Consider the following 25,227-nt stretch of genomic DNA (forward strand, 5'->3'; position numbering starts at 1 on the left):
GCCCGGGCCACGAACCAGGACTGGGGGCCGGACATGGCCGGGGGGCACCGGGACAGGAGCAGGGACGGGTACTGGGACAGGAACAGGGATCGGCACCGGGATAGTAACAGGGACCAGCACTGGGACCGACAGGAACAGGGATCGGCACCGGGACAGAACAGACACGGCACCGGGACCGGCCCGGCGCCGGCCGCCACCGCGAGTGTCGCAAAGGGGCGTGGCCAATGCTCGGTCGGGGGGCGTGGCCGAGCCCCGGTGGGGGGCGTGGAGCTCCGCGCGCCCGCGCGGCGGTGGGTGCGGTTGGAGACGCGATCCGCCGCGTTCGGTCGTGCGCTGCTCCCGGCGCAGGAGCTCCCGGCGCGCTGGCGGAGCGGAACCTGGCGGGGCTGTCCCGCCGCCGCCGGCTTTCCGCCCCGCGGCGCCGCTTGGTGTCACTCGCGCTCCGCGCACAGCCCGAGCCCTACCCGGCGCTGCCCTCAGGCGCGCCGATGTTTCTGCGCATGCGCCGCCACCCGGGCCGCAGGGGGGCGCTCGTTCTTTCTCCGGCGCGCGGTGGTTGCCCGTGGTTACGCGGCCCGGAAGTGCCGCCACGGGGCCATGCCGCCCCCAGCCCCGACACGGCCCGAGGGGGCCCCGCGGCCCCGCCGCCCCGTGAGGCCTCCCCGCCGCCCTCCCAGCATGGCCCGCGGGGCCGGCGAGGCGGCAGCGGAGGGGGAACTGGTAAGGAGTGAGCCGCGGGGAGGAGGAGGAGGCGCCAGGTCTAGGCCTGCCTCAGCCCGGGCCCGGCCCGTGAAGCGCTCCCTCGGGGCCGGGACAAAGCCCCCTCAGTAAGTGGGAGGAGGATGGCTTGGTCCGTGTCCAGCCCGAGAGACTCTTGGGTCCTGCCTCTGTCTCCCTAGCCGGTCCATGGAACGGCGTGGGGGTGGCATCTTCTAAAACTACACCGGGGCAGGTTTAGTTTCTACACTAGGAAGAATTTCTTCTCGGAAAGGGTGATTAGACATTGGAATGGGCTGCCCAGGGAGGTGGCGGAGTCACCGTCCCTGGAGGTGTTTAAGGAAGGACTGGACGTGGCACTGAGTGCCATGGTCTGGTTCACACGGTGGTGTTCGGTCACAGGTTGGACCCGGTGATCTCAGAAGTCTTTTCCAACCCAATTGATCCTGTGATTCTGTGTTGGTGTTCGTTTCCCACCCCCTCAGCAGCCAGGTGGAGATTTTTAGCCCCTTTGGGAGCCCCCACGTTCTCCTGTTTCCTGTCGTGAGTGGCTCTAGTTGGGCCAGTTTTTCAGGAGCAAAGAGGTTGTGAAGGTTTCCAAGGACAGGGATGGTTTTGTTATTGCATGTTTGTGTCTTGATGAATGTTTTGTTATTTACCATTTATCAGGGCTGAGCGCCTTCCACATTCTCTGATTCCAAGTGTGATAGCTGCAGTTGGGGAGAGAGATATTTCAGAGTGAGAGGCCTTAAAATAACCAAAATAATCAGTGTGCTGCAAGGAGCATCACCTCAGGAAATTAAAAACTGTGTGGCATGGTGTGTGAGATACAGACCTGCCTCCTCTCAGCCAGCACAGAAGGTTGTTTTACCTACTCTGGTCAATCCTTTCTCCTGTTCTGCCAACCAGGGTTCTCAAAAACACTTCACCCCCTCCCCGGCCTCTGACAGACACAGATCAGCATCTGTCCAAAGAATGGTGCTGAGTGCCATGGAGTCCTCAGCAAGTGGAAAAGGTCTTTGTGAGGGCAGAATGCATCCAGATAACTTGAAAGCAAAGTGGAAATTTCCATTCTGCTCTGAATATGGTTACATTTGAGAAGCAGGGAAACTTGTCATCTGCTTTGGTTTGAGTTTTTTTCCCTCAGCCTGATCACTTCTCCAGTTGAATGTGGGAACTGAACCATCCCACAGCATGGCAAGGGTAGGACAAACGAGTGGGGAAGGGAACAGGTGAATGAGTTGCAGCTTAACAGGTGGAGAAATTCAGGCAGAACCAGCTGGAAGTTCAGCTGTGCACTGCAGTGCACAAGTCTCTGTGACTCAGGTGGAAGGTGTCCCTGCCCATGACAGGGGAGCTGGAATTTGATGATCTTTAAGGTCCTTTCCAACCCAAACCATTCTGTGATGGTTCATGACTGAAGTGACTTGCGCAACATCACAGGACCGTTTGTTTTACAGCAAGTGATGCTGAGATTTGAGACAGCCATCTCTCAGCAACTTAAGTGGTTTTGACAAATGGCTTCTTTTTATCAGAAAGAATTGAAAACTCCTATCTCATCCATTTGACATTTGAGAAATGAAATGGAAGAGAAACAGAGGATCTGGTGACAACATTTACTGTTTGGATTTATTGCACTCTCACTTTGTTGTGATAGTAAATGATATAAAGTTTTCTGGATGTGTATTATAACAGCAGATGTCACAGTTCCTGTGTCTTTCCCAGGGAGATGACAGCCTGTCTGTGATAACCTGTGAGTCAGACACAGAAATGGTGAGTTTTCATGTCAACTGTTTATCTGTGGCATCAAACTTCAGTGGGCACCACCTTCATGGATGTGGCCAAATCTGCATATACCTAATGCTTCTGTTTTTCTTTTCTATGGACAAGATTTTGTCTTATTAGAATACAAGACATACACAGACAATGGAGCCAATTTTAAGATTTTGTGCAGAAATCTTAAGAGTTGAATATTTTCAATCATAAAAATGTGTTTCTCTTTCAGAAGTTAAAGAAGAAGATTTTTCACAAGCCTCCCAAGTCACCAAGTAAGTGTTGCAAAATTTTGTCTTCTGCTGTTCACAGAAACTGAAGTATTTATTTGAGACATCTTGTTCTTCTCTTCAGAATGATTCACTGCTGTGTGCAGAGCACACCTATTTGAGATTTGTTCTGAAACCTGTCAAGGTCTACTTGTATAGGCTAAATGTTGAAGTTTATGGAATAGCTGAGTTCTTGATTCTCCAGCATAAGCTACTTTTTATCATGTGATTCATTCTATTGGCAAATATTCTGAATTTCTTATTGTAGTTTTGGAGAAATGCTGATACTTGCAATGTAGAATTACTGGAGCTCCCTACCACCCAGTAGATATGTGTGTGTGGATTTAGCAGTTCTCTGTTTCATTTGTTGGGTTTGTTGGTGGGGTTTTTATTCACATAATCTTAGAAGTACAATGTTATTATTAGATCTGCACTTTTAATATGGGTTTTGTCCTTTTCTTTTCTGAAGTTTGTTTCTTGCTATACTTTTCCATTTAACTCTTTTTTTAGGCTTCCAGTGAACGTTTCAAAGAAGACTTTATCTTAAAGTGTTGTTAACAACATTAATTTAGATGTGCAGTTATCTTAAGGTTGCCTATCCAAACTGTACATGTAAATATTTCCATGTGTTGAATCTTATTACTGTCATTATGCCTCTTTCTAAGCCTCTTCATTTTTTGGAATTCTATTTTTTCTATACAGTGTTTTTAGGGGTTTTTTTTTAGGTGAGTGTCCTGTTACTCTGTACAAGCCAGGATCTAGTACACTGTTAATTCTAATTTTATAAGTATTAGGACTGTGTCTGAGAACTTTGAAGCACAAGACAACAAGAATTTTTGTGACCTTAAGGCAGCACTAAGATGTTTTCTTTTGCTCCAGAGTCTCCCTACAGCTCTAGCACACAACTGTATCCCAAAAAAGCTGCAGCTTGGCGATCTCTGCAGGGAACGGGCAGTGCATGTTCAGAGAGTGCAGCTGTAAAAAAGCCAAGGCAGCTGTGGCTGGAATCACTGAAACAAGGTAATAGTATGGAAATTAGATCTGCATATATGGATAAAATTGGGTGTTGTGGACAGCTTAACGTATAAACTCTTAAAAAATAGAGTTGTGTTTGATTAAAGTTTGCATAGGAAGTCGTTTCACTATTATTTATTTGGGAGGTTGAAATTATCTGATCTTGAGTGTTGGAATTTATAGAGGGAAAAATTAACAGCATCTGGAGCTTTCTATGTTACATTTGCTCAGAATAAATCCACACATTTAATTCACAATTAGCTCTGATTTTTGCATTTTTGTTCCATTTTTGTTGGCAGGAATGAGCCATCCTCTGAAATCAGATGTTGACGTGGGGCATATGAGAACCAACACTTCCAGTAGCACTCCAGAATATTTGAAGGAAGCTCTAGGAATGAAGAAGCCAAAACATTCTCGTTCTTCTAGTAATGGTAAAGTCTGCAGTGGTGTGGTGGATAAAAGTTAATGATATTTTTCCTCTGTAAAAACACACATTGCTTAAGATCTTTGCTTCAATAAAGCAAGAGCCATTTCAGTTGGTTAAAATATATGTGTCAAAATATCATCCCTGGGATACTTTTTGAAATTTCTAAATTGGTTAAGGCAGGGGTTTCCAATTTTTTTTTTTTTTGAGCAATGAATCACTGTTAGCTTTCAGAACTTCTGCAAATTGCCATGCATTTGCAGCTGAAAATGTTGCAAGTATAATATGGTTCAATGGGACAGCTGTAGACAATTTATTGTGACTTTGCAAAACATAGTTTAGGAACCATTGATAGAAACCATCTGCTTGCCTGAAATTCTGTGTAATTGACTCCTTTCACTTCTTCTCTAGAAAGTGTTTTATCGTGTGGTTGTGACGTTGAGATCAAATGAGTTTTATGAGAAGAGCAAACTTTAATCCTGCTTTTCTTAAAGCAGAACTGTGAACTTAAAAATTCCACTTCCATTTAAAATGACACCTATATTTCTACTGGTAATACACAGTTTCTGACCACTTTTGAAGTTGATAGATTATCACATGTTAAGCATACAGAGAAAAGTGGATTCTGGACACCTTGTAGAAAACTTTTGTAAATAATAGATTTGTTGGGATGAGAAGACTTCAGTCTTCTGTGGAATTTGTATCTTTCTTGAGATAGATATTTTAATATAGCACCAGAGAGAAGTAATTAGGAGAAATTGGCTGTAAAATCTAGCAGAAGTTTCATATAGCTACACCTCCATTTCACCTCCATTTCTAAAATTAATTTCCTTGCTGATTTTTCTTCTAGGAAAAAAAAAAGCCTAGTTTCCAGTTTGGTGCTGTTCTAGATATTTATCTTGAACTGTAAGGTTCTTGATGAGTTAAAAATACCTCTTTTGGATCTACTTATTTTACATACCCCTTTCTGTAGGCTACATTCCTGGAACTCCTGACTACAAAGAAAAAGAAGATATGTATGATGAAATTATAGAACTGAAAAAGGTACAGTCTCTCTGATACTTACAGAAAAATTCACAGTGTCGTTCCTCCACCTGAAGGTGCCCAGGCCTTACTGCTCCAGAATACTTTGGTTTCTACAACTGGGACATCCACCACGTTTTTTGCATTTGTAATGTAAGGCTTAACTAAAACTTGTGTCAGACTGAGGCAGTTTCATTGTTCTCATGGTGTGATAGATGCTTCTGAGTGCTGGATGTGGAAGCCTTGAAGTGTAGCCAGTGCTGAGCCCCAACCATGGCCCTAGCTGGATGCTAAAAAGGTTCATTGCCTTTAGTTTCTTTGCCCCCACCTCCTTTTTTTTCCCCCTCAGCTTCCTGTCCATTACTCATTTACTGATCACACTTTAACAATTTGTCTGCTGAGGTGAGTGCAGTGTATGACAGATGAGGACTGTCACCTCCCTGATCTGTCAGCCCTGCTCCAGAGGGATGGTATTTTTTTGTTGTTGTTGTTTCTCTTTTGCTTCACTGTCACCATCGTCATTGGATTGTTACTGACATCAAAATGTGTGTTCCTATTTCTGAAATGTGAAATGTGCTTTCAATTTTTCTCCCCTCTCTTAGACAATACAAGCTCAGAAAAACGAGGGCGATCGAATGAAAACGAAGCTCCGTCGACTGGAACAGGAGAACAGTAGGAAGGATAAACAGATTGAACAACTGTTGGATCCTTCCAGGGTGACTATTTCTTGGGGGGATAGAAGTGGGACAGAAGAGTGCAAGTCTGTTGCATGTTGACCCCTAGGAATGATGAGCTTGAATATGAGAGGTGGCTGGTTGGTGTGAAGGGATTTCTTTTGTGCATCTCAGCTCAGTTCCAAGGAAGATTATGCCATGCAGTGCAGATAAGTTTCATTTAGCAAAGATACCTGTAATTTCTGAAGGTACAATGAAAATGCTGTCTCTTTAGGGGCCCACTTTCTGAATATTTTGCCTGAGAGCAGAAGGGAGTTAACCTCTTGCAGGGTGACCAGTGCATGCAGTCAGTCCTGAGACTTGACCAGGAAGCAAAAGAGCAGCCTTATTTTCAGACCCACAAGGCTGAGAAGTGTTTGTGGTTAGACTTAGACTTGAATCCCACTGAATTTCTCGTGGCTGTCACTTTCTGTGTGCAGATCTGCAATAAATGTGCTAATATTGAATAATGAGCATAGGGACTTCAGAATTTGGTCTGTGAAGTGACTGTGGAGATGAGTAGGTTGGAAGATTCTGTGGGAAGAGCCAGCAGTAGAATAAAGTAGCAGGGTTGGTCACTTGCTTTCTGTGTCTTGTTTTTCAGGGCTCTGAGCTGGCACGAGCTTTATTAGAAAAGAAGAATGATAATGGATGGGTAATGGTTTCTTCATTATTTCTGCTTTCATTTTTCCTTCTTCCTCTTGCCAAGTTGAAACACTACTGAAAATAAAATGAAGTAGAGAAAAAACAAGCAATTAGGGAATCACGTAACCTTTATCTCTGTAGTCAGGTAAAGTACTGGTGCTTTGTCAACCAGTAACAAAGATCTAGAATTAACATTATTTTAGGGAGCTTTCTTTGTCATTGTCTTGAGTCTGTTTAGGGAGTATTCTCCCTTTTATTTGCTGCTTTGAATAGGCAAAGGTATAGGAAGATAATAGGCAAAGTTGTTTTTATTTTACAATTGTGTATAAATATTCTTAAGCTGGTGATGTTACCACAGATACAAATTAGGGATCTGATTTCATTAGATCTTTTCATTAGATCATTTCATTCTCTTTTTCACAGGGTAGCAGATATGTATGATCTACTAACTACTGAAGTATGTAGGAATAAGTATGTCTTGTTAGGTACAATTTATAAAGGCAGGGCAAGATTGTGGAGGAATAGAACTTATGTGAAGAGAGATTATTCGAGGACTCATGAGTGTTTTATTCTTTCTGTAGGTGGTCAGTGGATTAAAGCAGAATATTCTCAAGCTTGAACAGCAGTGCAAGGAGAAAGACAACACAATTAAGTATGATTCTGTGGGGGCAAGGAGTAGAGGCATGAATTGGATGAGCTAATAAAGAAAATTGGAAATCCATATTATTTTGCATTTGTGTTCTTATATTCCTTAAGACATTTTAATAAACTGCAAGAATGTATTAGCAATTATAAAACACCCACCCAGAAACTGTGAACCAATAGGTATTGCAGTGTCTTTGCTGGTCTGACTGGGTTATTTTTTGTATTATTCTATTTTCAGTGAATTCCAGGCAGACATGAAGACCAGCAATTTGGAAGAAGTGAGGTTAGCTATGGAAACCTACTATGAAGAGGTAGGTCTGACAGGTCCTTCAGTGCATGCAGGAGGGGATGCTGTTCAGTTGTTGAGTCCAAACATAAATGGAATATTTTAGATAGGTTTCTTACAGCTTAGCTGCACCTATTTTCATAGATATTCTCATAGCTCCAACTGCATGTACTGAAAAAATGTTTTCCTTCAATAAGTTGAGCATGTTAACTAAAAAGGGCAAATAAAGAAACTACTGTACATCCCTAAGTGTACTGTCAAGATGAAAGCCAATGTAACAGTAGCCTGATTTTCAGTGATAGCATTGTTACCTTTGCTACTACCCAAAGTCTTGTTCTGATTTTCACCTGGTGAATAAATCTGTGCTGTGGAAGCTGACATTGCTAATGCTCCTTAATGGAATCTGTATTTCCCAGGTTCATCGCCTCCAACTCCTCCTGGCAAAGTCTGAGACTATGAGGAAAAAGTATGTTTAATTCTTTTGAGGCAAATATTTGCATATATGTGTTTGATATATCACTCATGTACTACTGTAGCTGATGGAAAACTACTACAGGGGAACAGTTTGTCATTTAGATTGCTGGATTTGCTTTTTGGTACTAATTTGGTTGGCTTCACAGCCTTGGCATATGTCTCAGTCACTTTTTTTTCTTGTAGATAAATCATTTTGTGGATGTGGAAAAATACTAGAGCTATTTTAGAAGTACATGAAAGCTCTGAGAATTTATTTCTTAAATAAAATTCGTCTTCCCCCATAATCACATGTATTCTGGCATCACTGGTGATTGAAAAAAAACTCACTAGGTGTTTGGCATTTTACTCTTGAGTCAGTTCTGCATCTTGCTCTAAGGATGTGTGCTGCAAAGAAAGGGTTTTTGGAGTAAACATTATTTTTCTTTAGTACAGACAGACTGGTAAGTCCCTGTGAGAGAAACTTGTGCTTGTCACTGGTGTGTGGGTGTGTCAGTGGTGGTGAGGGTGAGCAGTCTATAGAAGCAATAAAAATCAAAGCACAAAGGCAGAAGACAAAGCCCCAGTAAGAGACAAATTAAAAGCATCAATGCAAGTGCATGTTGTCCAAACTCAGAAGAGGGTAAGAGTGTCTGGTGGGATAGGAAAATTTGTTACCCCACCACTTCAAAATATGCTTGACCTCCTCATGTTAACTACAGGCAACCATCTTAATGTTGGGTGTAATTATGTAGATTGATAGAAACATATGAGAACTCTTTAGAGTCATTATTTATACTGCCTGTGTTTCCCTAATTCACTGTTACTTGTGGCTTGAAAACTGCAATTTGTTCTGTCACCGTTTTTAAAAAAATAATTCTCTCTTTTGGCTCAGGCATGCAGTGACCAGCCTCTTGAGGCTGTAAACCATCACACCTAATTTATTTACAGGTGAAAATGAGTCATCAGGTCTCTTCCTTGTCCTCATTTATTCATAGCTTCAAAAAGCAGTGGTCAGGGCAGTCTCCCTCCATTAGGTGACTGTCAGTCTCCACTTGAGAGGCCGAGCACTGAAATAATAAATGATGTTGAAGGTCAGGGCTCTGGCACATAGAAGGTATTGTAGGAGAGTGTTTCTTTCATGATGCTTGTCTACATTATTTCTGGCTGAAGTGAATGGCATTTGGCTCCTGTTTTCAGTGTAAATGCTAAAGTGTGATTATTTATATGTGAAGTTGTAGAATTCAATTGTAGCTGGAAACTAGGCAGCCTTTCAAGTCCTCAGAATGGTCTGCAATTCTTTAATTTAGGTTTTGATGAGCCTAAAATGGTGTCACTCAGTGGTATGGTTATGATTTCTATCGTTTCAGTCCCTGCCTGGTTTTGGTGGTGTGTTGTGTTTTGGTTTTCACTCTTTATTTCCTCCTGCCTGGGACAGCTGTATGAACAGTCATCCATGACATCTGGACAGCCTTGTTTTTTTATGTCTTCATTTCCTTTTAATTTCTGAAAAGGAGATCAAATTCAGCTTCTCACTCTGATAGGCCAACTGTAGGCTGTCTCTTGCTTTACCTTGTAATTATTCCTGTGGGTGGGATGTAAGATTCCTTCACAAACTGTTCTGTGTTTGTCACTGGTAGTGGCATTTGTCCAAAACTAGATCCATCAGTTATTTCAGACCTTTATTTCTAGAAGTAATTTTTTTAAGATTTTTCTCATTAGCAATGAAGAACAAATATTTCATATTTAAAGTAGTTATAACACATAGCAGGCTTTCCTTTTTCTCTTTTCTTTTTTCATTTTCCCTTTTCTGATGTCTTTTACTCCCATGTTAGCTGAATTCTTCAAATCTGTTTCAAATCTCTGATTGATTGAAACATACCTTACATGAAGAAATTTCTCTGGGGTTTATAGACGCAAGGATAGTTTTTCTTACATTAGAGCAGCATTCCCAGCTGTCTGAAAACACACTTGTGTGTTGGATTTGTTAGAGAGTTGTTCTGTGTGTGTACAGCCCTCTCTCTCTCCCAGTCTCAGGTTGTTTGTTAGGTGAACAACAGCAGTTTAGAGCACGCAGGTCTCTGTGCTGAACAGTTTTTTGGAGGAGTCTCACAGTTGGCTGAAGATAAGTGTTTTTTAAATCAGATTCAGGGTGCTGGTAAAGCTTTAGAAAGTTGGTTAACAAAACAAGCAGAAAGCAAAATAAGCAACACTCATACAAGCACCCTTGTTGATGTGTTAATGAAACAGAGTGGGGGAGGAAGTGAAAGTAATAAATGAATTTTCAAAGTTTTAAAGTATCTTCTTCCTTTGACGCAAATTAAAACAATTATCAAAGTGTTGAGCAAGATGGTCTTTGCATGGGTTTTTCTGCTAAAAGAATAGATAACTTCCCAAGTAAAGGATGTTGAGAAATGCTACTGGGGGGAGCTGAGACAATTAACTTAGCCAGCTGACTCGAATAGTGAGGCTGCTCCACTCTTTTTAATGCTGGTTCTTTGTCCTGTCCTTTAAAGTTAACTCTCTGGTTTTGGCCCCTTTTCCAAGTACAGAGGGCAGAGATACCCAGAAGCGACTGAAGGCACTGAATGCTGCTGTCCTGAGATTGTCCAGGAACATCAAGGAGTTGCAGACTGAGAATCGGAGGCTGAAGGAAGATCTGGATCATGTACTGAGCAGTTCTCCTCCTCCCAGTAAAACAAAAAGTATGTGCTGAAAAGTTGATGAATGTGGGACAAGGGATTTAGGTAACAGCTGAAAGTTTGGGAGCAGGACCCTGCAGTGGTAGAAATAAGGGAGTTATTACAAAGGTGAAGATTTGGGAGTGGCAAAGGTTGGAATGAGAACTTCCTCACAGGAGTCACTCTGACTTCTGAATGTGCTGCTCCAGTCAGACCTGCATTTCCTCTATTATTATGCCTGAGAATTCTGAACTGGAATCACTAGAGGATTTAGCATTGCACTGAAAAACTGTTTTTCAGTTGTTGAAAGCTGATGAATGTGAATGGTTTATATTGATTTCTGAGCTAATTGGTTTAGAAGTCGCATATTTTAAGCCCATTCTCCTTTTTCCATTGGTATATATTTAAAGTTGGCATTCAAAGGTCTTCAGATGGTCTTTCTGTATGGACAGAAGTTTCAAAAAGCAAGAACAATGTTGACCCACTGATGTAGTTATGTGTTTAAAGCTTTGTTATTGTGTTTAGATTATAGTGAGTGGAGCAGACAGAGGCTGGTGAGGCGGATTTCGGAACTGGAAAAAGTAAGTGGTTGTGTGGCCTTACCTGTCTTGGAGCAGAAAATGTAGAACCACTGGCTTGTTCCCTTGGCACATCACCCTTCAGTGTATCAGCTGTGTGTGTTCTGCCTCACATGTAAACTGATGTCTGTAGCATGTGCCCTTCCTCCCTGTTTTCTTTGCTCATATTTGTCACATATAGATGCACGTTTTAGAATTAACTTTCATTTGATCTTTTCTCATGGACTAACTAAAATTTTTTTACAGTAAATTTGAATTCCTCCCCCCCCCCTTTTTTTTCTCTTTTGTGTTTTCCATGTAAATTTATCCTGCTTAGAAAGTATGTGCCATGGAGAGCACCAGGGTGTCACCAGCAGACAGTGATTCATCACAGTTGCCTGCTGTGGCATCTTCACCTTCTGTAGACCTGGATCATCCAGCCCCCCAATATATAGACCATGTTGAGGAATGCCATCGTCTCCAAAGGGAAGTGAAGAAACTGAAGAGTGACAGGAAGGCACTTCAAAATCTCCTACTCAGTAAAGAGTAAGTGTGACTCTTGTCTGGGATGTTGTTCTTTTGTAGGTGTGAATTATTATTTCTGATCACATTATGAAATAATGTAAAAAGTACTTCACATTTTTCAGCAAGAAAATTAATTTTGAGGGTCCCTTCAGCTTTTATTTCAAATGCTTCTTCTAATCCTACTCTCTTTGTAGGTTGCAGAAAAAAAGGTCAGAGGGTGGAAAATGAGAATTTCTGCTTGTTTCTCACACGTTTTTCAAGGCTTATTTTTCTGCCAACCACGCTGAAAACCCTTTGATGGATTCTGTGTCTCTTTATGCAGCACTTCTTGCAAGTGTATTGTGCTGTAAAAGTTTGTGGGTTTCTTTCAACATGATTTGTCCTGTGTCACTTCTGAATGAAGATGCATAGTGAGAGCATGTGAGGAGGCCTTTTCCTTCTGAACAACGTGTGCTTGTGTTTTGTTTTGTTTAGAAGGAAAAATTGAGCATTTAGTTACTTTACAAATTCGAGAAAAGCCATTTTATTTAGAAGTTTAAACAAAAATAACTACTTTGCGGAAGCATGAATGCCTTAAGTATCACTTAGATTTCCTTATTCCTTCAAAGATCAGATATCAAGCAGTTACTGCAGGCTAAGGCTGAAGTGGAGCTGGAGCTGCAGAAGTGGCAGAGTAAGATGGAAGAAAAGAGTACAGAAGAACAGACTTTAAGGTATCACACCTTGTGTTAGTAGATCCTTTCAGAACCAAAAAACTGTTGAAGTATAATTCTCTTTTGAAGTGGCTCAAAATCCATAGGAGTTCATCTGAACTGCAAGAAGCTGGGAATTCTTTTAAGCAGAACTGTTTTGGAAAGCAGTAAGTTACTGGTGGAAGAATTCTGTTGAGTGATTTTAGAGGAAGTGGAAGACTAGGGAGTAAAAATAAGAATTAAATTATAATAAAAATTAATAAGATAAATGGAAATAGCTACCATGTTGGGCTCAGAGATGTTTTCTCTAAGGAAAAATTGTGGTATCTTTACCTTAACCTGTGCTCCTAGACCATTGCCAATGTGTCATTCCAGTTGCTCCATGTATTCTGTATAACTGTGAGTAATAATCCTGTGTGAGGGTGTCAAAAAAAGGTGACTTCATAATTGTTTTGTAAGAAAGGAGTTTGACTGACAAATATGAAACTGTAGCAGATTTAGATGTGTTATTAATAGTATTAAGAGTACCACTGTAACCTTGGGACTTCTTAATTTTAGAATAAGGCTGTGCTGTCACAACCTGAGAATTGATGTTACATGTCTGTTACTATGAGAATAGATATTGTTATCCTGAGAAGTTTCCAATTTTGGCCTTAAAAAAAAAAAAGCCCAAAGCAACCAAGTGTTATGAAATAAGTTCAGTATTTTCAAAGCAGGAACATCAGAAAACTTCCAGCTATAAATATCTTTACTTTTCCAACCATAGTGAGGAAATCCAGAACCTGACACAGAAAGTAGAGAAACTGGAGTCAAAATTGGAGGAAGAGAAAAGACAAATGGCAGAAGATACAATGGAAAATCTTCATAAGGTACAGACACACAGTGTGTGTGGTTTGGAGGTTTTTTGTGTAGTCATGTTAAGCTCATTTCACTAAATATTACTGGGAAATTATTCCTGGGGATTTTGATTGCACTTAAAAATAAATAGACCCTGAAATACATGTAGTAAAAAATATGAATAAAAATGTCCACTTGCTTAAGAGGGTTCTGGTTTTTGATATACTGTGCAATTCTTTAGAGTCTTTTTTTGTGTTATAGGCTGATGGATGCTAGAGGATGTTTTGAATACCAAATAACTCAAGTCTTTAAAAACAGCCAACAAACAGCTCCTTTTTTCCTCTGCAGACTATATATATTCTTGGCCAGTAACCATCCATTTATTGAAATGTTCCCATTATTTGTAATTATCACTAAGTTCCTACCAATTTCTCATTTTAATGGTAGGTTGTCATTTTTAATATGACATGATCCATTTGCTAAACTTAAGCCTGTAACTCGGCATTTTTAGGTTATAAATAAATCCTTTTCATGAAATCAAGAGGTTTTTTTAGAGTCTATAAAATCTCTTGTTCCTCTATTTAAAATTTTACACCAATAAATTAAATTAGTCTTTTAAACTTGCAGCTAACTTTTGTTTGGCAAGTGAGGTGTGACAATTAGTGTGGGATAATTAGGGATCAAAAGGATCAAATGGTGAGAGGTGGAATATGCAGCCACACCTCAGAAGAAATAACTGGAACAAAATCTTGTTTTGTTCTTGGTTTCTTTCTTTGTCCTCCAATTAATTTCTTCAAGATAGAAGAGTAGAGTTATGCCAACTTACACAAAACCCTCTGTTTGCTCAGTGTCAGACAAGGCCAACTAATCAGTAAGTTTAAGCAGATAATTATGGGGCTACAGTTGCCAGGATGAGACATTAGAGAATTCCCTAGTTAATTAATACTTGTCTTTCCTGGAGAACTGCAAAATTAGGTAACCTGACATTTCTTCTCAGTCTGTTCATAACATACAAACCATTTCTGATCAACAAAGCAGTGAGTTAGCTGTGCCTTAGCAAAGCATAGAAAAATAGGAGTATGTGGAGATGAGAACTTTTCCATTCCCATGCTCTGCTAAGGGCTAAAAAGGGGGCAGGGCTGTGTTTCACTGTAACACTCATCTGGATGATGGGTTTGAACATGAGCAGGGTTCAGAACTAAGAGTTTCCTCTTGAACTTCCTCCTGCCCTGCAGGCAGGATGAACTCTGGTGCTGATTTTCCTGAGTCATTAGTAACCTGTCTCCCTCACAGCTTTGTGTCTTGACTGTACTAACTTAAAGATTCTCCTTTGCAGTCTTCACCAGTCTGCACAGTTAAAGGCAAAGAAGATCACAGGGAAGAACAAGCAGCCAAAATCATCCAGAGACACTGGAAGATGTACAAAACCAAGGTGAGATTGTCCTAACAGGGAACAGCGAGGACATGCCCCTCTGAATTTTACTCTTTACCATCTGTCCACATATCTTAAAAGATGAAAAGGTTTTTTTTCCTTAGGTTTGTTGTTTGAGGTTTTTTTTGGGGTTGGAACAAGTATTTTCTGTGTGTTTTAATTGTTGGGGAATATTTGGAATGTCTTTATTAGATAAAGCTCATATATACTTGTGGCATTAACGTGAGCATCTTTCATTTCAGAAAGAAGAAATTGCTCTGGATGAGGTGAGTCTGTTTACACCCAACAAAACAGTACAACAGATTTAATTTGTATCAAAGAGCAAACAAATAACTTCAAAGATGTTTTACCACAGTGATGTTTGTTCTTCAGGCTGGCTTATAATCTTCCTTCTGACATCCTGGTTGTGTTTCATATATCTTGTCAGTGATTCTCTTTTGGTCTCAGATTTTCCTTACTTAGTACCTTCTGCAAGATGAATGTACTTCTGAAAATTTTGATACCGACAGACAGGAACTTCTTTCTAAACTAGATAATTCTAATAATGCTTTAATTTTTACTGTGATGAGTCTTCAGAAAGATTTGAAGTAGGATTTCAAGTTTTAGCTAAGGAGAAATGTCTCGGAGTATTCTGAAGAAATTGGCAAGTTTGTCAAACAAAGTCACTTCTTCATAAATGTTTTGCAGAAAGGTTTTGATTAAACTGTTTTTTCCAATAGCCCAGTGTGGCATCTTGTGTTTGTTTCTTCTAGAACATTAAAAATCCCACTTTCAGAAATTAGTCTTTACATCTAAATGCTTCTTGTAGACAACAACCCAGTAAACTCTCTGAGTGGAGGGGAAAGACTTACATTCAGTGTTATCACCACAATGGTCTACCAGGCTTGGCTTGGTTTTTTGATTGTGCCAGAGCATCTCAGAGCCCACTGGGTAGCCAGAGTCTAATATGGAAATGGGAGCATGTTGCTGTATTGGTTGGTGCTGGCACTTGGAACTTACCTGCATTTGATAGGATCAATCATGAGCACCTCCCAGATGGAATTTAAACCCTGGAGGTGACCCCAAAGCTGTATGTCTGTGGGTTATCTTTCCAAGGAGCTAATATCTTCTTCCTTCTCTCCCTGCTAGGCAGTTGTGGTGCTGCAGGCAGCTCTCAGAGGACATTTAACTCGACAGAAACTGTTACTGAATAATGGGATCCATGAAGCAAAATCTCTCAACAAGGTAATTGTGGGGCAAATGGGTATCCCAACATCCCATTATGTTTAGTTTGCAGTGTAAAGGACTGCACTTCCAGGCTTGATTCTCTGAATCACCTGGTGATGTTGTTTTAATGTGGTGGTTGGCAACTCCACTGTAATTCTAGGAAGATACTGAGCTCGTTCCCTGGGCTCCCTTTTCCACCTTCTGTAGTTCTCACTTTTTCTCAGAAGTAAAGCTATAAATTCTCAGTGTTGGGTCTCTTTTATTCTGGTTCTCCCATCAACTAATAATGCATTCCTTAATTCAGAGTGCTATTGAAAACTTCACCTGCTCTCAAGTGTTCACTACTGGATCATTGTAGTAACAGATAAACTTTTGTCACTGAGGTTCAGAAATAAGAATCTGGAAAGCATCTTTGATTAGATTGAAAAATAAAGCAGTCTTGATGTGCCATGCTCAACCAAAGACTTAGTGTCATCTGTCATGTTCAGCTTGCTTCAGATTATTTAGTTCTGCATATGAAAAATTTTCCTTACCAATTAAACATTCAGTTTCTGTAAATGATTTGCCAATTTATATAAACATCCTTTGGACCTTTATCAGGCCAAAGTTAATTTGTAATTCTCCATCCAGGTTGTCCACCTGGTTGCACTTTACTTTTATTTTGGCAAACTGGCCCCATGTAGTAGGACTGAATACTTTGCTTGATAGCACAGAAGATAGATCCATTATGAAGGTTGCTTTACCTCCTTCATCTTCAAAAGATTTCCTTCCTGGAAAATAAATGAACTTTCCTTGCAGGTGTCTGCTCTTTCATTAATTGAATGCTGGTTCTTCAAAGCTTGCATGATGATCAGGTTTGCATTTCCTGCTGATTTAGTCCTACAGAACCTTAAAGACTGCAGACCAAAAGATGGGAATATTTGTTCCGCTGCCACTTTCACAATCAGGAGTAAGATTGTGAAAGGTTCTGTCAAGCTTCTGTGCAATCTGTAAAAGGTCAGTTTTCTTTAATCTGATTGCTTTGCAGAACTCCTGCGTGTCTTCCATGTCAGACTCCTTGAGCTCGTCCTCTGATTGCGAGGAGAGAGATGAGATTGTGACGTTCATTCAGTCCATTTTCAGGGCTCACTCAGCACGTACAGTTCTGCTTGAGGAGAGGTAAGTGAGGGGCAGATATTTCTGCAACATGCAGTAGCAAAATTGGTTTTATTAGAAGAGAGGAATATTTGTTTAACAGAAGTTTAGTGTGGGTTCCTTGGCAGAGAAAAAGAACAAGGCCATTGTTACAACAAAGACATGGGAGAGCTTGCTCCTGAGAAAAGTCAAAGGGCATGCAACTAAAAGGAATTTTGTAGCAACAGGAGCCTTTCCATATCCTGCTGCATTTTCTCTTCCATAGCAATGAGTAGAAGTAAAGTAAAATAATTACTCTTTGGAAAAAACCAGGTTGCTGTTGCTATCAAACAGATTGCTAGTACACTTGCTTAATATATGAATCTGAAGCCCTGACATGTACAAGTTAAGGGTTATGTGGAGGAAAAACAGGGGAAAACTAGAATACCATCAAATGACTTAGCTCAGGCAGAGTGCAGTGGTTTGCTTACTAGAGTGTGTCTCTTTGCAGGTCTTCTGTGTCCAGTGCACCAAGTGAGAAAGCAGATTCTGCACTTTACAGTACAGAGAAGAAACTGGTCTCAGCAGCACTCCAGAGACCTCCTTCAGTCCTCCTGTCGCCTCTTCCTGGTAATCTCATTTCCCTGTGTTCAAAAGTGTGTGTGTTGTGTGTGTGTTTTGAGTGGGTGCACACACAGTTTTATGGAGAACATCTGCACGTGCACACACATGTGCAAGTGCACAGTTGTACTCTGTGTGTGGGGCTTAATTTAATGACATGTTGCTTATCCTGGCACGTGCAGTTCCTTACATAAAAAATAAAAGATCTGAGAGTACCACTACCAGCTTCCTCACAGTGCTTTGTGTTTTTGTCACAACTGTGGTTTGGAAAGTCTCTCTGGTGCAAGTGGTAATTATTTGAGGAACATGGTGTTCCCCTGTATTGCCTCTCTAGTTCCTTTTCAGCCCTCCCATCCCTGTAGCTGTAGGATGGTACTTTCCACTACATTTTTGGGCCCTTAGCCATAGACAAGCTGAGAATGTTTTCACCACCCTGACTTTAGTTTCTGCAGAAGACAGACAGACAACTGGTAAAAAGAACCATCCTAGGCAGCCATGTGTGTTCAGTCACGTTTTTTTTCAGCAGTCTTCAGTTGCTGCAGCGAGGGGGAAAAATGAAGTCCTGGATAACCTTGCCAACTAGTACTACTGTAATACAAACTGAGAAAAATCTGTCTTTTTTATGGCTCTTATGCCATTTGGTTTTCTTCTTGAATTCTTTATAGCTGTTTGTGAGAAGATGGAGTTAAAGCCAAAGAGGCTTTTAGGAGGATGTTAGAAGTCCTGAGTGGGAAAGGCAAAACAATGCTGCAGATAAGGCAGCTTCAGACATGCAGCTTCAAAGGAGTTAAAAACAAATTGAAAAAGGTTGGTTCTGTCCAGAGTGGGATATTTTAGGCTTTAATGGACCAGTTGGGGGGAAAAAAAGAGCAACTTTGAGTGTGACCCGAGAAACATTGACTTGTTTTTTGTCGATGAAAAGCTGACAGTCCCTGCAGACTTGCTCAGAAACAGAGAATGCTTTAAGCAGCTGAGGCTGTTTCTCTAAGATAGGAGACAGAGAATAAGCCAGATTTGCAGGGGTTGTGAAAACAGAGGTCACACTTCAGCGAAAGAAAATGTGTTTAAGAAACTTTACTATGTTCTATTTTCAGAGGCACATTCCACTTTGTGAAGGAGTAGGTAGTGCTTGCTTCTGAAGATGTTTGAGTTTTGAGTGATCTTAATTATGTCTAGTGACAGTATCCAGGAAAAAAAAAATGCTGCAGCACCCTGTTTTGCCTGAACTCTACTGCAGTAGTCATTATTGGCATGCTCTGTGTAAACCTAGAGTAAATCAGTTGTGAAATTCTACCCAAAGAGGAAGAATCACTTAATTATGCTTAATGCTTCTAAGACCCAAAGAAGGGTGTAAGATGAAGCTTGTCTGGGAAACGTGGTCATGTGAATCCCAACAGAGCACAGTCACTGTCTGGCTATGAAGTCTCCAAAGCTAAGTTTTATTGCAGATTATGATGACAAATTGATGAGTGAAGAAGTTTTGGAATTGTTTATACTAAAAGAGATAGAGAGGAAATCATGAACTTTCAGACTTGCAGTCCTTTACTGGTGAATATCAAAAAGGAGAGATTGGGAGCAAAGCAGGGTAAATTTGCTGCTGGTTTTAGGAATATGGGAGACCTTTTCAAAGTGTCTGGGATGAGGATGGAATGTATCCAAGTGGCTTATGGAGAGGCATACTGGGTATGTGCTTCTGTAGCTGCACAAGTGCCCAAAGACTGCCTGGCACTAAGCTCTCTGAATTATTAGGTCCATAATATATGGTGTATTGGAGTGTTTAACCAAACTGTCCCAAATGAGAAATTAGGAAGGAGAGCATTCTGATGTAAATGCCACCTTTCTGAAGAAATGTGACCCCTTGGTGATCTGTTTGGTTGTTTGCCATGTCAATTCATGTAGCTTAAACTAAAGTTAAAGTTAACCAAAAGTCCACCTCTACCACTCTGAGCTCATGACTGGGTTTTGATGGTAAATTGGGATTTCCATGGTCATCCTGCAGCTTGGAAACTACTTGAGACAAGGAGCTTGTTGAGCAGCTGAGTGATTTAAAGCAATCAGATTCTTTTAGCTTTTAATCATGCAGCTGGACAGGCTCTTACTTCATTTGTCCCAAGTCCAAACTTTCATTTTGTGACCTCTAGGTCTTAAAATGATCTTAAGCTTCCAGTCAGTGTATATATTGCAATAAGTCATTTCACTTCACTACCCTTCCAGCACTATTTTGAGAGGAATGGGGAAGATAAAAATGTGTTTTAAAAAACCTTTTGTATCTGCTAGAATGAATGTATATAATCCTTGTCTAGCATTGCAGACTTTGGATTCATTGTTTGCATCAGGTTAGATGTCTCTGTATTTTCTAAAAAAAAAATTAATTAAAAAAATCTGGTGTAGCATTCAGTGCTGCTTTGCTTGTCTTCAGATTGTGAACAGTACTTGGAGATTTTATAAAGCCATGTCTGCTGTTTCCCATGAAATGGAACAGATATTAACTATTCAGTCTGCAAAATGTGGTGTTTTGTTTCATTCTGTCAGGGGAGTGTCAGGAAGGAAGAATATGTTCTGTACATGCACAGCAATCTCGATTAAGGGCAGAATTTCTCTCTGCTTATTACTGGCCACTCTGGCTACGACTGTTAACTTCATTTGAGGCTTTCTTGAAATCATAATGAATTTACATACAACCCTTAACTCTTTTTAGTGCTTAACCTTCACAAGCACAAAGATAAAGTTGTCCCTGAAGTGTATTAAATTGAAGATGAGGACAAGAATCTCAGACATCAAGAGCAGGATATAATCAAGAATGGTTTGGATAATATTAAGCTATTTCATGTATAAGATGTTTATTGTTGGAGTTGCTGCTTCTAGTTACCATGCCTGCTTCTGGAAGTTCCCTTTGTTCCTCTGCATCACCAGAGCTACTGTCTCATAAACCTTCCTGAAAAATTCTGACATTTGTTGACTGATGCAAAGAAGAATTTCACTTAACTAGAAAGTCATGTGTTTCTTTGCTTCTGTAGGCTGAGGTCAATGTAATGGCCTGCCTTCATTCCTCCTTGCCATTCACAGGCTCTCTGTCACTCTTTTTCTATTTCTGGGCCAGTTGTGGTCCCCTTTATTTCATATTCCAGTTTTTATGCTTGTTCTTCCATACCAGGAGATTTTTTTCCGGTGTCAGGAACCTCTTATTTCACTACAAGACCTGTGGCTTGTCTGTTCTCCTCAGGTAATATTCTCTGTGTGCCCTCCATTTCAGGTCAGAATCTCAGTGTATGGCCTCTTGCCTGCTTCCCCTTCTACCACAGGTTGTCTTGATTAGTTTTCTTCTCTGGGAGAGTCTATTCAGATAATTTATATTTGAAACTGAAAAGTAAGTGGAGCTGAGGGGAGAATATTGTGCTAGGAGGTATTAATAGCTGAGGGGAGGATATTGTGCTGGAAGGTATTAATAGCAGTCATCATTTAGTTCATAGATCTCTTGTAGAGGGCATGCTGCTGCTTCTGTTCTTCAGGTGTTAGGGACTTTGTATGGGTTCATTTTATCCCTCTGGTTTTCCAGTGTTTACTGGAATCATTAGGGATCTATCTGTTCATACCCTGAATATTTTTTCACATGTTGGAATGAATGAGACACATAGAAACACACATCCAGAAAAATGGCAAAGAAGGAAAATTAAAAAAAAATAAAACAAACCCCACGATGTGGCCACTGTTTCATTGTCATTACAGTAGTGCAGCTGGTGAATGATATTTTTGGTATTTTACAGGTATAAGGATGAAAGACAGTGGCTGAGAGCTTCTGTCTCTCTTTGTATCCATTTCCCTTTGCTCCATCTGTATTCTCATTGTTACCTTTCTGCATAGTTTAAGCTTGGGTCAGTTTTTCCTTTTCTGGGCGTGTAATAAATATTTGGTTTTATGACCTGCGATGGCTTCAGTATCAAATTGCTTTACTCGGTGGTGTGTAACCACCTGCAGAGATTTAAAGGCAGTAAGACAAATGAGGTGTGGTCAGTCTGTCAGCTCAACACTCTCCATGCATGGCTGGTTCACTAAGGAGAGCAGGAGCAGCTCTGCACAAACAGATAGATCAGGCTTATCCATACCTGTGGGTGGGTCTGGAAACTCAGTGACTCGGAGAATATCACACTTCTCACAAGGGCTTGTTTTTGTCAATGTTGTTTATTGATGACCTTGTTTCCTCTGGGATCATTTCAGCCAGGTCCTCTGAGGGTCTGTCCCATCCTGCTCCCGCCCTGCCCGGGGATGAAGCTCACTCAGACGACTCGGATGATGTTGTTATTGTGTCTCCTTTGTTGCAGATGAAGAAAAGCTACAGCCACTTTTAAGTTTTGGTGACAGGCTCTGGTGATCTTGAATTATTGAATTCACGAACAAAACTATTTGTACCAAGATCAGGCATGTCAAAGATGAAGAGAGGAGGAATAGCAGCCCCTTTTTAATGGCAGTTGACATTATTTCAACCATTCTTTCATATGTCATCTCTGCAGACTTTATGGCTAAAAGCCACTGACTGACTGTTAACCTTACCCTGGTGCACAGAGAGTTTGGATTTAAAAACTTAACCAAAACACTTTAATGTTTTGTTTCACAATGAGGATTGTAAATTCAGTTGACAAATTCAAGTGAAAGCAATAAAGCCTTAAGCTATTTCATGTCAAACAAAGTTTTGTTTCAGATCAACTAAAAATATAATTTGTGTAATCAGAAAGTGGTTAATGACGTGACTCCAATTTTCAGCCTGTGTATGTTCAAGGGTACAGCTGGTATTTGTTACCTGGGCCTCCCTATTTAAAAATTTTACTTGTCATATTTTGTATCTTTTTTTGTTTATTTTTATACTGAACATTTACAGACCTTGTAAGCCATTCCTCTGTCATAGGCCATTCTAGACCTACTGTATCAGCTGGCTTTCCTTATTTATTGCTTTTTCCACGTGTGCTTGTGATGATGTGTATAGAATGTTTTGTATTTGAAATGTCTGATCACATAATCAGATTTTTGGATTTGTCAGGGCAGGTGTGTAGTGGCAGGAGTGTTCTGTGAAGGATACCCTTGTGACTGCTTTCTGCTTACAGATCACAAATTTGAGTTCATTATACAGACTCATCTCTGAGATGTGAAAACATCTGACATAGGAGGTAGGACTGTCTGAAATGTTCACCTGACTGCAGTGCTCATGCACTGAGGGGAGGAGCACTGAGGTTTTAAGTCTGATGTTGCTTTGCTGTGGTTGATACCTCTTCCCAGTACTACCTTTGCCTGTGCACACCTGCACAGTGGGTCCAGTCAGAATCTGGGAGAGGGATCCCATATCCACCCCTATCTGCCTCTGCCAGGCTGGTGCTGGAGAACATGGGCACTGCCTACTTAATTCTGTGCATTGTGGATTAGGATGAGTACAATAAACAAAGCCTAATCCATGCAGTTTGGTTTGGGAACAGAAGTGGTAGGTTGGATTAAGAAATTAAGGCTGCATCCAGAAACAGCACTGACAATAACATTGTCCATGGAAAGACCAAAGACCTGGCTGTGGAGAATATAATCAGAGGGGTCTTTCCAGATCTTCTGTGCAGACTGTACTTTTTGACTGGAGAATTCCAACTGTCACACCAACACCCTTCAAAAGCATTAAAATGCTTGTGTGGGTTTTTTTAATCGTGATATTTATTGAAAGGAGAATTTAATTTTACATGCACACAGTGAAGGTTTGCTGGAAACCCTAATGGTTTCTTTGTCACCAAAGAGTAATAAAGTCTCCTGTAAACAGAAAGCACACTCTTAAATATAAGATTTTTATCACCTTCTCTTTTTTAAATTAAAAATCAGTCACCACTGTTTTGCAGAATACCAATAAGTCAGGGCTGTCTCAGTTCTGTGATTTCAGTGAAGCACTATCTGAGGCTTATCAGAGTTTGTGCCAGTACTTGCAGCCAAAGAGGAAACTGGATGGCTGCAGCACAATGCAGCTGATTTCATTTAATCCCATCGGTGGAAATGCTGCCTGTACTATTTCCAAAGGCAGTTCTGGGAGCTCTCCATACCCAGAGCAGCCTGAAGAATGTCATTTGCACTCCCAATGGGTAAATTTTTCCTGGCTGTACTTTGGTCACATGACTGTCATCTGCAGAAAGGATAAAAAAATATATATAAAATAAAAAAAGGGATAGAATCCTCTTGGTAGAAGCTGAGACCTGCTTCCCTCTGTTTCTGGAAGTCATGTTAAGAAGAAGGGTCATTTTGCTAAATGGAAGCAGAGCTGTACTGAGTTGCCTGTGTATAATATTTCAAGTCTGTAACTGGGGCTCTGTCATGGATCTCTCCAGAGAGAGTAACTAGAGCTGAGGACTGACACATTAAGGGAAGGGTATGTAGTGTGTCAGGACCCAGACTGATATCAAATAACTACCTAGCTGTTATCCTATAAGGAAATACTGAGACAGCAAATAAAATAAAGATGGCATTCTTTTACTTTACTGTGCTGTAATGACCAATATGAAAGCATTAGGAAGTTGATACAGAGCAGGAAGATTTGTTTTACCTGAGCCTGTGACCAGCAGTAGAGCTGTCAACAGACAACTTCTGGCATAAAGGGGAGCTGGTATCTTGGGATGACCCAAAGGCACAGAATCAGGGTGAAAAGGATGAAACATTTTCTGGAAGGAGTGAAAATATGTCTAGAGCTTTCTAAATTTGAGACTGCTATTTCCTAGGTATCAAAAATCTGATACTTTACTTGAGATGGGTTTCAGACTAATATTTTGGTTTGGAGGAGAACTTGCTCACTGCACAATGAGTTTGGTGTGGAACAGTAGGAAGAGAAACCTCCACAGTATCAGTAGCCTTTAACATGGTTGTGTTGTACACTGGAATGGAGTGTGTTGAAGGGAACAGTGGTGGACACAAGGTTTTGTTCTGTGGTTATCTGAATGCCAGCACCTGTGGGAAGAAGTGTGGAACAACGATGGAAGAAAAAATTATTTGAATAAATGGCATTTTTCCTCAACAGGGAGCTGAGGACAGTGAAAATCAGTGTGGCTCAAACCTGTCAAAATAAACCCAACACAAACATGCTGTTTCTGTAGAAAGCCCTGGAAACCTTGTGGGGACGTCAAGGTCTTGAATTAAAATTAAATTCCACTGTAACCTATGTAATCTAAAAGCACACTTTCCATTCTGTTGATATGGAATAATGTTTCCAACTTAAAACCTTTTGCAGTGTTTAGTTAGAGATTGTGTGTGAGTACAGAGTTTGGACTTTAATGGGACATTATCTCTCTTGATCTCTTTTTGCCCTTAAGTGCCTTTTCCTGTAAATCTTTACTGAGGCATCAAGACATGAAAACTATGGTTTTTTGCATAGCTATAAAAATAATCCCTGCACAGGCAACTTTTAATGTAGTCAAAATGGAAAAGGAGTGATCTTGGCATACGAGAGCACCATTAATTTTTATGATCTTTTTAATATTCAGAACTGTGCAAGTATTTTATGTAACTTATTTTGGGATCCTTGAAAAGCTAACACAATTGCAATGTGTTTACTCCTGATTGTTGAATTTTGAAATAAAGTTTGTGTATGAACAGGT

General features: G+C 40.6%; 1 protein-coding gene across 2 annotated transcripts; it reads left to right on the top strand.

Annotated features, from left to right (window-relative positions):
- The first annotated feature begins 607 nt into the window (after nt 1–607).
- IQCE (IQ motif containing E) lies at nt 608–25,227 on the top strand. Of its 2 annotated transcripts, XM_029957896.1 has the most exons (22): nt 608–720; nt 2,443–2,490; nt 2,723–2,765; nt 3,639–3,779; nt 4,073–4,204; nt 5,171–5,241; nt 5,823–5,936; nt 6,538–6,588; nt 7,160–7,230; nt 7,462–7,534; nt 7,926–7,975; nt 10,507–10,664; nt 11,166–11,221; nt 11,535–11,743; nt 12,331–12,435; nt 13,181–13,283; nt 14,588–14,683; nt 14,926–14,949; nt 15,812–15,907; nt 16,917–17,047; nt 17,514–17,632; nt 21,839–25,227. In XM_029957896.1, the coding sequence occupies exons 1-22, from the start codon at nt 679–681 to the stop codon at nt 21,967–21,969; spliced, it is 2,064 nt and encodes a 687-aa protein (XP_029813756.1). In that variant the 5' UTR covers nt 608–678; the 3' UTR covers nt 21,970–25,227. The 2 variants fall into 2 exon arrangements, with proteins under 2 accessions (XP_029813756.1, XP_029813755.1); XM_029957895.1 differs by lacking the exon at nt 21,839–25,227 and having other exon boundaries at nt 17,514–17,838.

Source organism: Manacus vitellinus, unplaced genomic scaffold (genome assembly GCF_001715985.3).
Source record: "Manacus vitellinus isolate BGI_N305 unplaced genomic scaffold, ASM171598v3 scaffold_12_pilon, whole genome shotgun sequence".
Lineage (NCBI taxonomy): Eukaryota > Metazoa > Chordata > Aves > Passeriformes > Pipridae > Manacus > Manacus vitellinus.